Source organism: Salvelinus sp. IW2-2015, unplaced genomic scaffold (genome assembly GCF_002910315.2).
Source record: "Salvelinus sp. IW2-2015 unplaced genomic scaffold, ASM291031v2 Un_scaffold2533, whole genome shotgun sequence".
In the NCBI taxonomy this organism is placed as follows: Eukaryota; Metazoa; Chordata; class Actinopteri; order Salmoniformes; family Salmonidae; genus Salvelinus; species Salvelinus sp. IW2-2015.
In genome coordinates this window covers 65563-79111 of record NW_019943846.1, presented here as the reverse complement: position 1 = coordinate 79111, position 13549 = coordinate 65563, and the positions used below count along the sequence as shown (strand labels likewise).

Genomic DNA, 13549 nt, shown 5'->3' with positions numbered 1-13549 from the left:
AACCCATTAACACCTCAATATGTTTCCCCCACTGTCTCTAAACCCATTAACAACCTCATATGTTCCCCCACTGTCTCTAAACCCATTAACACCTCATATGTTCCCCCACTGTCTCTAAACCCATTAACACCTCATATGTTCCCCCACTGTCTCTAAACCCATTAACACCTCCAATGTTCCCCACTGTCTCTAAACCCATTAACACCTCATATGTTCCCCCACTGTCTCTAAACCCATTAACACCTCATATGTTCCCCCACTGTCTCTAAACCCATTAACACCTCATATGTTCCACCGTCTCTAAACCCATTAACACCTCATTGCCCCCACTGTCTCTAAACCCATTAACACCTCATATGTTTCCCCCACTGTCTCTAAACCCATTAACACCTCATATGTTCCCCCACCGTCTCTAAACCTAACATCTGTTCCCCCTGCCTCTAAACCCCTTAAAACCTCTTCCTCTCCACAAATGCTAGGCTTACCTTGACTCCCTTGACCCCATCAGTCCCTGCAAGACAGAACACACACAGACACAAGGTTAGTCTGGCCTTGTCATTGCAGATGATAGAGTTGAGAGCAAGAGGAGCGACAAGAAACACTGTGGCTTTGTTATGGATTGAAGTGGACTTCATTAGCTATTAGTCACGCCCACCTCAAGGACAACTTCTGAAAATATAATCATCTCTGACCTTAATTGAAACTTTAAAACACTGACTCTGTGTCTGTAGAAATGAGTGATCTTAGCTACCATTACAATAACATACACACACTAAATGCACCAAGTAGGAAATGCACAGGAAAATTCATACTGACTATACAATTCCAATACTATGGGACTGGGTTGCGTTTTCAATGTGACGCCACTCACATCTCTTCCATCAGCTCCTGGGATTCCATTAGAACCGACTCTGCCGTCTTTCCCCTGGGTTGGGAATGGAGTAAGGAATCACTCACTGTCTTTGACTAGAGTTAATAATACACACACACACACACACACACACACAGAGATCTCTTACCGGGGGTCCTGTAACACCTACACCCATGGGCCCTTGTGGCCCTGGAGGCCCCTCCTCTCCTTTAGGACCCTGTGAAAAGGAAACACATACCCATTAGAATGAGAACTTGGTGTCGATGTGTATGTGAGTGTGTTTGTGTGTGTGGGTGTTTATGCATTTATGCACGTAAATGTGTATGTGTGTGTCTGTGTGTGTGGGTGGGTGTACCATGTCCCCAGCAGGCCCAACAGGTCCCGTAAGTCCTCTAATTCCCTGAGGACCCTGTAGAGGAGCAGCATGATGCAGATTACATGATATAAAGACACCATAGAGACCCTTTGATCTACTAGAGGCAATAATATTTCATATGCATTTAATCATTCTTTTTTATTCGAATAATAAGACTTACTGCCACCCCTGGTAGGCCCCTGGGTCCTTCTTCCCCCTAGAGAGAGAGACAGAGAGAGAGACAGAGAGAGAGACAGAGACAGAGAGATACAGAGAGAGAAAGCGGGAGGGAGAGAGAGAAAGAGAGACAAAGAAACAGAGAGAGGGAGAAAAAGAGAGAGAAAAAGAAAGAGAGACAGATAGAGAGAAAAAGAGAGAGAGACAGAGAGAGAGAAAAAGAGAGAGGGAGAAACAGAGAGAGGGAGAAACAGAGAGAGAGACAGAGAGAGAGAAAAAGAGAGAGAGGACACAATGGAAGGTTTAAAGAGATGGGTGGTGAGTTGAGCTCAGAGATAAACAGATGATTTATCAACAAGAAGAGGCAGCACCTTCATGAACAGGTCTGGAATTGTTTCCTCACGTGTGTGTGTGTGTGTGTGTGTGTGTGTGTGTGTGTGTGTGTGTGTGTGTGTGTGTGTGTGTGTGTGTGTGTGTGTGTGTGTGTGTGTGTGTGTGTGGTGTGTGGGGTGTGGTGTGTGTGTGTGTGTGTGTGTGTGTGTGTGTGTGTGTGTGTGTGTGTGGTGTGTGTGTGTGTAGTATCAGACTTCCTTCACACATACTCTTAGGAATGGTAGCATGTTGATCCAGAAGGAATGTTAATGGTCGATCCAGAAGGATGTTAATGTGTTCATCCAGAAGAAGTAATGTGTTGTCCAGAAGGAATGTTAAGTGTCGATCCAGAAGGAATGTTAATGTGTCGATCCAGAAGGAATGTTAATGTGTTCATCCAGAAGGAATGTTAATGTGTCGATCCAGAAGGAATGTTAATTGTTGGTCCAGCAGGAAGTAATGTGTGTCCAGAGGAATGTTATGTGTTGAATGAATGTTAATGTGTTCATCCAGAAGGAATGTTAATGTGTTAAGAAGAGAATGTGTCGATCCAGAAGGAATGTTAATGTGTTATCCAGAAGGAATGTTAATGTGTTCATCCAGAAGGAATGTTAATGTGTGGTCCAGAAGGAATGTCATGTGTTGGTCCAGAAGGAATGTTAATGTGTTGGTCCAGAAGGAATGTTAATGTGTTGAGGAATGTTAATGTGTCGATCCGAAGGAATGTTAATGTGTCGATCGCAAGAGGAATGTTAATGTGTTGGTCCAGAAGGAATGTTAATGTGTTGGTCCAGAAGGAATGTTAATGTGTTGGTCCAGAAGGAATGTTAATGTGTTGGTCCAGAAGGAATGTAATGTGTTGAAGGAATGTTAATGTGTCGATCCGAAGGAATGTTAATGTGTCGATCCAGAAGGAATGTTAATGTGTTGAAGGAATGTTAATGTGTTGATCCAGAAGGAATGTTAATGTGTTGAAGAATGTTAATGTGTTGATCCAGAAGGAATGTTAATGTGTCGATCCAGAAGGAAGGTTAATGTGTTCATCCAGAAGGAATGTTAATGTGTTGGTCCAGAAGGAATGTTATGTGTGATCCAGAAAGGAATGTTAATGTGTGATCCAGAAGGAATGTTAATGTGTTGAAGGAATGTAATGTGTTGATCCAGAAGGAATGTTAATGTGTGTCGATCCAGAAGGAATGTTAATGTGTTGATCCAGAAGGAATGTTAATGGTTGTCCATGAAGATGTTGTTCGTCCAGAAGGAATGTTAATGTGTTGGTCCAGCAGGAATGTTAATGTGTTGGTCCAGAAGGAATGTTAATGTGTTGAATGAATGTTAATGTGTTCATCCAGAAGGAATGTTAATGTGTTCATCAGAAGGAATGTTAATGTGTCGATCCAGAAGGAATGTTAATGTGTTCTCCAGAAGAATGTTAATGTGTTCATCCAGAAGAATGTTATGTGTTGGTCCAGAAGGAATGTATGTGTGTAGAGGAATGTTAATGTGTTGTCCAGAAGGAATGTTAATTGTGTTGTCCAGAAGGAAGTTAATGTGTTGGTCCAGAAGGAATGTAATGTGTTGAGAATGTAATGTGTGATCCAGAAGGAATGTTAATGTGTGATCCAGAAGGAATGTTAATGTGTTGAAGGAATGTTAATGTGTTGTCCAGAAGGAAATGTTAATGTGTTGAAGAATGTTATGTGTTGATCCAGAAGGAATGTTAATGTGTTCGATCCAGAAGGAAGTTAATGTGTTCGATCCAGAAGGAATGTTAATGTGTTGCCAGAAGGAATGTTATGTGTGATCCAGAAGGAATGTTAATGTGTGATCCAGAAGGAATGTTAATGTTGTTGAAGGAATGTTAATGTGTTGATCCAGAAGGAATGTTAATGTGTCGATCCAGAAGGATGTTAATGTTGTCGATCCAGAAGGAATGTTAATGTGTTGAGTCCAGAAGGAATGTTAATGTGTTGGTCCAGAAGGAATGTTAATGTGTGTCCACGAAGGATGTTAATGTGCGATCCAGAAGGAATGTTAATGTGTTGTCCAGAAGGAATGTTAATGTGTTGAAGGAATGTTAATGTGTTGAGTCCAGAAGAATGTAATGTGTTGAAGAATGTTAATGTGTTGGTCCAGAAGAAGGTAGCATGTTGATATGTGTGCGATCCAGAAGGAATGTAATGTGTCGATCCAAGAATGTTAATGTGTCGATCCAGAAGGAATGTTAATGTGTCGATCCAGAAGGAATGTTAATGTGTTGGTCCAGAAGGAATTCCAGAGCAAAACCCAGGATAGGAGAGGAATGGACCAGTATATTCCAGGGATAGGAGATTTAACCAAATGATCCCAAACGTTCAAAAGATGGGAAAGTGGATACCTCAACAACCACGTGAAGATGACTCTGTCTCTTCTATTAACCAAGTGAAGAAGACCTGTCTGTTCTACTAAACAAGTGAAGAAGACTCTGTCTGTTCTACTAAACCAAGTGAAGAAACTGTTGTTCTACTAAACCAAGTGAGAAGAATGTCTCTTCTACTAAACCAGTGAAGAAGACTCTGTCTTTATTAAACCAAGTGAAGAGACTCTGTCTCTTCATTAAACCAAGTGAAGAAGACGCTGTCTGTTCTATAAACCAAGTGAAGAAGACTCTGTCTGTTCTACTAACCAAGTGAAAGACTCTGTCTGTCATCTAAACCAGTGAAGAAGACTCTGTCTGTTCTATTAAACCAAGTGAAGAAGAATGTCTCTTCTACTAAACCAAGTGAAGAAGACTCTGTCTGTTCTATTAAACCAAGTGGAAGAAGAATGTCTCTTCTACTAACCAGTGAAGAAGACTCTGTCTGTTCTTAAACCAAGTGAAGAAGAATGTCTCTTCACTAACCAAGTAAGAAGACTGTCTTTCTACTAAACCAAGTGAAGAGACTCTGTCTGTTCATTAAACCAAGTGAAGAAGACTGTCTCTTCTACTAAACCAAGTGAAGAAGACTCTGTCTCTTCTACTAAACAAGTGAAGAAGACTCTGTCTGTTCTATTAACAAGTGAAGAAGACTCTGTCTGTTCTACTAAACCACAGTGAAGAAGATCTGTCTGTCTACTAAACCAAGTGAAGAAGACTCTGCTCTTCACTAAACCAAGTGAAGAGATGTTTACAAACAAGTGAGAAGACTCTGTCTGTTCTACTAACCAGTGAAGAAGACTCTGTCTTCTACTAAACCAAGTGAAGAGACTCTGTCTCTTCTACTAACAGTAGAAGACTTCTCTCACTAACCAGTGAAGAAGATCTGTCTGTTCTACTAAACCAAGTGAAGAAGATCTGTCTTCTACTAAACCAAGTGAAGAAGACTCTGTCTGTTCTACTAAACCAAGTGAAGAAGACTCGTCTTTCTACTAAACCAAGTAAGAAGACTCTGTCTGTCTACTAAACCAAGTGAAAGAAGACTCTGTCTGTTCTACTAAACCAAGTGAAGAAGACTCTGTCTGTTCTACTAAACCAAGTGAAGAAGAACTGTCTCTTTCTACTAAACCAAGTGAAGAAGACTCTGTCTGTTCTATTAAACCAAGTGAGAAGACTCTGTCTCTTCTACTAAACCAAGTGAAGAAGACTCTGTCTGTCTATAAACCAAGTGAAGAAGACTCTGTCTGTTCTACTAAACCAAGTGAGAAGACTCTGTCTGTTCTAACTAACCAAGTGAAGAAGACTCTGTCTCTCTACTAAACAAGTGAAGAAGACTCGTCTGTTCTATTAAACAAGTGAAGAAGAACTCTGTCTCTTCTACTAAACCAAGTGAAGAAGACTCTGTCTGTTTTATTAAACCACAAGTGAAGAAGACTCGTCTGTTCTACTAAACCAAGTGAAGAAGACCTCTGTCTGTTCTACTAAACCAAGTGAAGAAGACGTCTGTTCTACTATCTATATTGAACAGTGTGAGAAACAATTCATGGTATGAAACTGGAAGTACCAAAACAGAAAACATCAGGACACATTTGGCCAAAACGAATTTAAAGGAAAAGTTCACCCACAATAACAAGAGGCTACCTGGACCAACTAATAGCCAACATATGAGTTGACAAGTGTTCTAGGTGAATAGACAACAGCCAAGGTAAGGATTAGTAATTTGAGCGACCCATCTCCTCAGTGAATATGTTCTTACCTGAGGTCCTGCGAGGCCCCCCCCTTCAACTCCGGGTCACCCTACAGGGGGCAGCACAGAACACACACTGAGTCAGTTCTGATGACCTACAACACCTCACCAACCCTCACAGACACACACACTGAGTCATTACTGATGACCTACAACACCTCACCAACCCTCACAGACACACACACTGAGTCATTTACTGATGAACTACAACACCTTCCCAACCCTCACAGACACACACACTGAGTATTACTGATGAACTACAACACCTCCCCAACCCTCACAGACACACACACTGAGTCAGTTACTGATGACATACAACACCTCACCAACCCTCACAGACACACACACTGAGTCAGTTACTGATGACTACAACACCTCCCCAACCCTCACAGACACACACACTGAGTCATTTACTGATGACCTACAACACCTCACCAACCTCACAGACACACACACTGAGTCATTTACTGATGAACTACAACACCTCCCAACCCTCACAGACACACACACTGAGTCAGTTACTGATGACATACAACACCCAACCCACAGACACACACACTGAGTCATTACTGATGAACTACAACACCTCCCCAACCCTCACAGACACACACATCAACATGTCCTACCTGGCTTCCTTTAGGTCCAACAGGCCCCTGAACACCGGGAAGCCCTGCTTACCTGGTACATGGAGAGAGAGAGAGAGAGGCGAGAGAAGATATTATATTTAGCATGCATATGAATAGTACGCACACCTAAACAAAAAAAAGTGATACACCAGGTCAAATTGAGACAGACAGACTCACGTGTTTCCCTGCTGTTCCTCTCCTGGGATCCGGGGTCGCCCCTCTCTCCCTTGGCTCCCTGCACCCCACCTACACTGACCTGCCCCCCAGAGCAGTCGCACAGCTCTCACACGCACTCCCTGGTGAAGGATACAACAATAGTCAGAAGAGAGAGAAATGTCAGCGTCTAAATTCTTTCATTTAGCAGACACTCTTATCCAGAGCGAGTTACAGTAGTGAGTGCATACATTTTTCATACGTTTTTTCATACTGTCCTCGGTGAGAATCAAACCCCAACCCTGGTGTCACAAGCACCATGCTCTACCAAATGAGCTACACGGGACTAGTTAGTGTTAGTTATGATTAGTTAGATAGTTAGTGAATTAGTTTGTTACATAGTAAGTTAGTGATGATGGGTTCTAAACTTGATCTCTGAAATATCCTCACTCATGTTACTGAGGGAGAGAGGGGAATGCAGAACTTTACATTCTGTGAACATGTTATTGTTAGACATCAGGTATCCTTGGAAGGAGAAGGGCCACGGTCTGGTACAAGTCAACGGTACAGCCGTGATTTGGGAAGGAGTAGGAATTTGGGCCAAGGTCAGGTCAGATGAAGTGAGAGAGAACAGGCATCACTAAAGTCTGTATAGCAACAGAGATGTATTGCTGTCCAGTGTGAAGGAGGGACTCAGCATAGGAGGAAGGTTTAATACCAGTGCTTGTGTAAATATGTTTTTGTCTTATCGCTGTGTGACCCAGTGGGTGAATAAACTTGATGTGAGCTTTACTAGTTGTCGTGAGTTTTTATTCTGTTTATTTAGTGCCTAATAGTTCACTGCGATTTATAGTCGAACTGGAGGGTCAGAATCAGTGGAGAAGCAACACCAGCACAAAAAACAAGGTAGGCACAGTTTCTACACCTGTTACACTCATTCTGACATCTTGGGGAGATGAGAGTCGTAAGCTGACCAATTATAGGATACGGACCTAGAAAACCTGACATTATTCAGTAGTCCCATGGTATTACGACCGGTCGTAGATAAAGGTAAGTCCTGAACAGGGTAGTCCTGTGGAGGGTAAATCCCGGAAGGGTAAGTCCCGAAGCAAGAAGATATTTAAACGTTGTGTGAACATGATTTGTTGTATTAGCAGTAGCAATAAGGAGAGAGGTTGGTTTATGCACTATTGGGATGGGAACCTGACATAATCGTGGTAATATGTTGTAATATGAGTCACTGACGTGATCTTCCTGTCTCCCGACTACTCCTGTCTCAGCCTCCAGTATTTATGCTGCGTAGTTTATGTGTCAGGGGCTAGGATCAGTCTCTTATATCTGGAGTATTTCTCCTGTCTTATCCGGTGTCATGTGTGAATTTAAGTATGCTCCTCTAACTCTCTCTCTCTTTTCTCTCTTTCTCGGAGGACCTGAGCCCTAAGACCATGCCTAAGACTACCTGGCCTAATGACTCCTTGCTGTCCCCAGTCCACCTGCTGCCCACAGTCCAACCCCATCCACCTGCTGTCCCCAGTCACCTGCTGTCCCAGTCCCTGCTGCCGCTCTTTTCAACTGTTCTACCTGCGGCTATTGAACCCTGACCTGTTCACCGGACGTGCTACCTTGTCCCGGACCAGCTGATTTCGACTCTCTAGCTCACCTGCTGTCTCTAACTTGAATGATCGGCTATGAAAGCAAACTGACATTTATTCCTGAGGTGCTGACCTGTTGCACCCTCTACATCCACTGTGATTATTATTATTTGACCTGCTGGTCATCTATGAACGTTTGAACATCTTGGCCATGTTCTGTTATAATCTCCACCCGGCCACAAGCAGAAGAGGATGCCCACCTCAGAGCCTGGTTCCTCGCTAGGTTTCTTCCTAGGTTCCTGCCTTTCTAGGGAGTTTTTCCTAGCCACCGTGCTTCTACATCTGCATTGCTTGCTGTTTGGGGTTTTAGGCTGGGTTTCTGTATAGCACTTTGTGACATGGGCTGATGTAAAAAGGGCTTYATGAATACATTTGATTGATTGATTGATTGTTGTCAACAACAGTGATATTTGAKGCGTAACATTGGTATCAGACTTTAGGTCAGCCGCATTCTCCAGTAGTAAATTGGCAAGTGCGTCAGTATTGGTTCTAATACAAGGTATCAGGTGCTGTGACCAATTACAAGGCACAAATACCATAACTATTCTCCGGGGAAGTGGGTATCACTACCTTGGAAAATAGTTAATAGAAGGCGTGTATTAGAGCCGTTGGGGAGGAAATAATAATATGAAATGGCGACCGGCAGACCTGATTCTCCCTGTAAAGTAGGACTAGAGGAAGAAACGTTTTAAAAAGCCATAGAGGTGCCGAAAGAAGTGCAGAAGCATTCTACCAAATCGACTTGAATATGGGAACATTTTTGCAAACTGGATAAAATTGGTCAGCGTTTCCCTGCTGACGGAAAATTCCAATCTAATAAAGAATTCAGAGATGCAATTGTGACATGGCTCAATGACATAAAATTAAAATAAAAGCTTAAAAGCTTGGCTGGAAAAATAGCTGTGTTTTTCTGTGATTTTGCGGTGACCTAACAATCGTTTGTGGTGCTTTCGCTGAAAAGCCTATTTGAAATTGGACACTTTGGTGGGATTAACAACAAGATTACCTTTAAAATGGTATAAGATACATGTATGTTTGAGGAATTTTAATTATGAGATTTCTGTTGTTTGAATTTGGCGCCCTGCACTTTCACTGGCTGTTGTCATATCATCCCGTTAACGGGATTGCAGCCATAAGAAGTTAAGGCTACCGCACGTGTATATCGGGTGGCTAGGGAGGAAGAAGGAGATGGGKAGCGAAGTGAAAATGACATGACTTGGGAACACCTCTTGGAACCTGTGGCCAGACAGGKGAAGACTGGGTGAAACCATAAGTTTTTTTTAGGGCCTTCATTTTTGTGGAGCCCAGCAGAAAAATATCCTTAAGGCATAGAGTCAGGCGAAGAGAGAGTGGGAATCGTCTTGTTATCAAACTTCRGTTTGTCTTTGCATATATAATTATGYATAGCTTAACACATTAATAATGSTCGCTATGTTGTGTGTTTCTTTTTTGCTTTTTAAGTCTTGTGCTATCACTCTCTTAGGAACCCGAAGGAGGAAATGGAGRAAGTCAAAAGCTCCAGCTGAAATGTCATTATCAGTTATCAGACGAGAGATGGAAATAAGAGTGTGCATGGTGTAATTATAGATCGGAGGCCTTAAGTCTCSGAGGTGTAAACCTAATATTCAACTGTGAATGTTAATCATGTTTTATTTTTTTGTTCATGTTTTATTTATTATTTTCTTATTGTTATTATCATAATTTTCTTTGTTTATTTATAAGCAATTTCCAAGTCTATATAATGTTGAACAGTTAATGTTCAAAAGGGTGGACTGATGGGTTCTAAACTTGATCTCTAAAATATCCTCACTCATGTTACTGAGGGAGAAAGGGGAATGCAGAACATTTACATTCTGTCTGAACATGATATTGTTAGACATCAGGTATCCTTTGGAGAGGAGAAGGGCCACAGTCTGGTACAAGTCAACTGTACAGCTGTGATTTGGGAAGGAGTAAGGAATTTGGGCCAAGGTCAGGTCAGATGAAGTGAGAGAGAACAGGCATCACTAAAGTCCTGTATAGCAACAGAGATNAAGTCCTGTATAGCAACAGAGATGTATTGGCTGTCCAGATGTGCAAGGAGGAGACTCAGCATAGGAGGAAGGTTTAATACCAGTGCTTGTGTAAATATGTTTTCGTCTTATGCAGCTGTGTGACCCAGTGGGTGAATAAACTTGGTTTGAGCTTTACTAGTCATCCGTGAGTTTTTACTCTGTTTATTTAGTATCTAACAGTGACTTAGTGAAATAGATAGATATATAGATAGATAAATAGAATATATATATATATATAGAGAAATAAGGATATGTTAGGGCTGGGCGATATGGCCAAAATCTCATATCCCGATATAGGTAATTTCATATCCCAATATAGGTAATTTCATATCCCGATAACGATACATATCACAATATACTACTTTTCTGTAAATTCAATGAATAAATAGTTTATTTAAAATGACCACATGTAAAGGCCTATTTCTTATTACATTTTGAATTATACTCAACAAATAAAAGGTATTGTCACGAATACTACCGAAGGTGGCTCCCCTTCCCGTTCGGGTGGCGCTCGGCGGTCGTCGTCGCCGGTCTACTAGCTGCCACCGATCCCTTTTTCCTTTTCGTTTATGTCTGTCTAATTGTTTTCACCTGTTCCTTGTTGGGGTTTTGGGAGGTGTACTATTTAGTTTCGTTTCGCCAGCTAGTGTTTGTGCGGGCTTATTGGTTGTCATTGTACGTAGGAGGTGTATCATTGATTTTGGGTTTTTCGCTGTCCAGTTTATTTAACAGTGGTCTTTGGGTTGTGTTTGCGCCTGTGTTTTGGCGTCACCCATTTTTGTACCTGTTTTCCTGTTGACTGTGGACATTAAAGCGTTTGTTCCCGTGAAACTTCTGCTCTCTGCGCCTGACTCCACAGCCATCATTCTCCTGACGTTACAGGTATTTAAATGATGCACCTTGGGTCAAGTGTTAGCACCAACTCACGAAACCCCCATTTCTCGACTGTCACGTTCACTCTCCTCCATGTTTATTTGTGTTGCAAATTTCCTTCCACACAGCACGTGGAAGAATGCAAAGCGACGTCCAATTGACGAAAAATATTGCCGTAAAGAGTGTGAATTGCGACACAACAAAATAAACGAAAGAGCATAATGTGAAGCGATAGAYGTTTTTCTATCGTCACACGAAATATATCGTCATATCGCCCAGCCTTAGGATACGTTATAAGATACTTTGACAGATGTGGGAGATCGACAGATAAACAACCAGACAGACAGCCAACCAGACAGAGGGCCAGCCAGTCCAGCTACACAGCCAGACAGCCAGACTGACTGACGCATTGATAGGTTGGTTGGTTGGTTGGGTGTTCCATACCTTCTCTCCTTTCAGTCCAGTTAGTCCATTCCGACCAGGCTCTCCAGGCAGGCCCGGGGTTCCATGGGTTCCGGCCAATCCTTGGTCTCCTTGCTCACCCTGGTCTCCCTAGCAACAGAGACACATGATGTTGTCATTAAAAACAATGCATTGTAATMAAAAACATGGATCTGGTCTGTGACTCGTACTTAAACATTCATAAATGAAGATTGATTTAACAACAGTCCAGGATAATAATTCAAGGTTACTGATTACAATGCACAAAGCTTCATCAAATTATTATTAGTCTGAATTAAACAAGTACCTTAACCCAGTAATAGGTTTAATCTGGGTTTGTGATACCAGAGTGTTTGAAAGTAGTTTTGTTTAAGACTACCAAGAAACACTCTGTGTGACCCTGATTTAACCCACTGCAGTAAAAGGTTATTGCTATTCAGAGACTTTTATAAAGAGCAACCTGACATAAAGAACTGACCTTCTCTCCCCTTAGACCATCAAGACCTGGCACACCCTGTGTAAAGAGACAGGAGAAGACAGAAAGAGAGTGAGAGTGGTACCCACCTATAATAGTACACACACACACACACACACACACACACACACACACCTCCAAACATAACGATGGTCATTATGGCCCAAACAGTTTATTTTTGTTTCATCAGACCAGAGGACATTTCTCCAAAAAAGTACATCTTTGTCCCCATGTGCAGTTTGCAAACCGTAGTTCTGGCTTTTTTTATGGCGGTTTTGGAACGGTGGCTTGTTCCTTGCTGAGCGGCCTTTTCAGGTTATGTCGATATAGGACTCGTTTTACTGTGGATATAGATACTTTTGTACTGTTTCCTCAGCATCTTCACAAGGTCCTTTGCTGTTCTGTGATTGATTTGGACTTTTCCACACCAAAGTACGTTCATCTCTAGGAGACAGAATGTGTCTCCTTCCTGAGCGGTATGACGGCTGCGTGGTCCCATGGTGTTTATACTTGCGTACTATTGTTGTACAGATGAACGTGGTACCTTCAGGCATTTGGAATAGCTCCAAGGATGAACCAGACTTGGTGGAGGTCTATACTTTTTTTTCTGAGGTCTTGGCTGATTTTCTTTTGAATTTTCCCATGATGTCAAGCAAAGAGGCACTGAGTTTGACGGTAGGCCTTGAAATACATCCACAGGTACACCTCCAATTTACTCAAATGATGCAATTAGCCTATCAGAAGCTTCTAAGCCATTGATATAATTTTCTGGAATTTTCCAAGCTGTTTTAAAGCACAGTCAACTTAGTGTATGTAAACTTCTGATCCACTGGAATTGTGACACAGCTAATTATAAGTGAAATAATCTGTCCGTAAACTATTGTGTGGAAAAATTACTTGTGTCATGCACACAGTAGATGTTCCTAACCGACTTCCCAAAACTATAGTTTGTTACAAGAAATTTGTGGCGTGGTTGAAAAATGAGTTTTAATGACTCCAACCGAAGTGTATGTAAACTTCCGGGTAATCCCCACCTAACACAGAATACGCCAAAGTGAACTATACATCTCATTTACATGGTAAACTACGTTTTCACACTGCTTAATTACATAGTGTGTGCCTCAGTGGTTAGCACTTTGTCAGGGCTTTATACCTGAATAGGTAGAGCCTTGAACAGGTGTGTGTGTGTGTGTGTGTGTGTGTGTGTGTGTGTGTGTGTGTGTGTGGTGGGTGGTGTGTGTGTGTGTGTGGTGTGTGTGTGTGTGTGTGGTGTGTGTGTGTGTGTGTGTGTGTGTGTGTGGTGTGTGGTGTGTGTGTGTGATGTCGTGTGTTGGTTGTGTTTGTGTGTGTGTGTTGTG

General features: G+C 42.0%; 1 protein-coding gene and 1 long non-coding RNA gene across 3 annotated transcripts in view; both read right to left on the bottom strand.

The window, feature by feature from the left end:
* Positions 1–842: 842 nt before the first annotated feature.
* On the bottom strand, positions 843–6593 carry LOC112074199 (uncharacterized). 2 transcript variants are annotated; one of them, XR_011476923.1, is made up of 6 exons: positions 6525–6593; positions 5927–5949; positions 1408–1443; positions 1227–1280; positions 1020–1088; positions 843–925 (listed from the first exon to the last, which is right to left on the bottom strand). It is a non-coding gene; the product is annotated as an uncharacterized lncRNA (long non-coding RNA). The 2 variants fall into 2 exon arrangements; XR_002894694.2 differs by lacking the exon at positions 6525–6593 and having other exon boundaries at positions 5927–5962.
* Positions 6594–6716: 123 nt separating this feature from the next.
* The window catches only part of LOC112074201 (collagen alpha-1(XVI) chain-like), a 37167-nt gene continuing 30334 nt past the window's right edge, over positions 6717–13549 (bottom strand). The window contains exons 17-19 of the mRNA XM_070440422.1: positions 12195–12230; positions 11720–11827; positions 6717–6839 (exon numbers count right to left, since the gene is read on the bottom strand). Of these exons, the coding sequence (XP_070296523.1) occupies positions 6717–6839; positions 11720–11827; positions 12195–12230 (267 nt within the window). The remainder of the gene's footprint in view (positions 6840–11719; positions 11828–12194; positions 12231–13549) is intronic.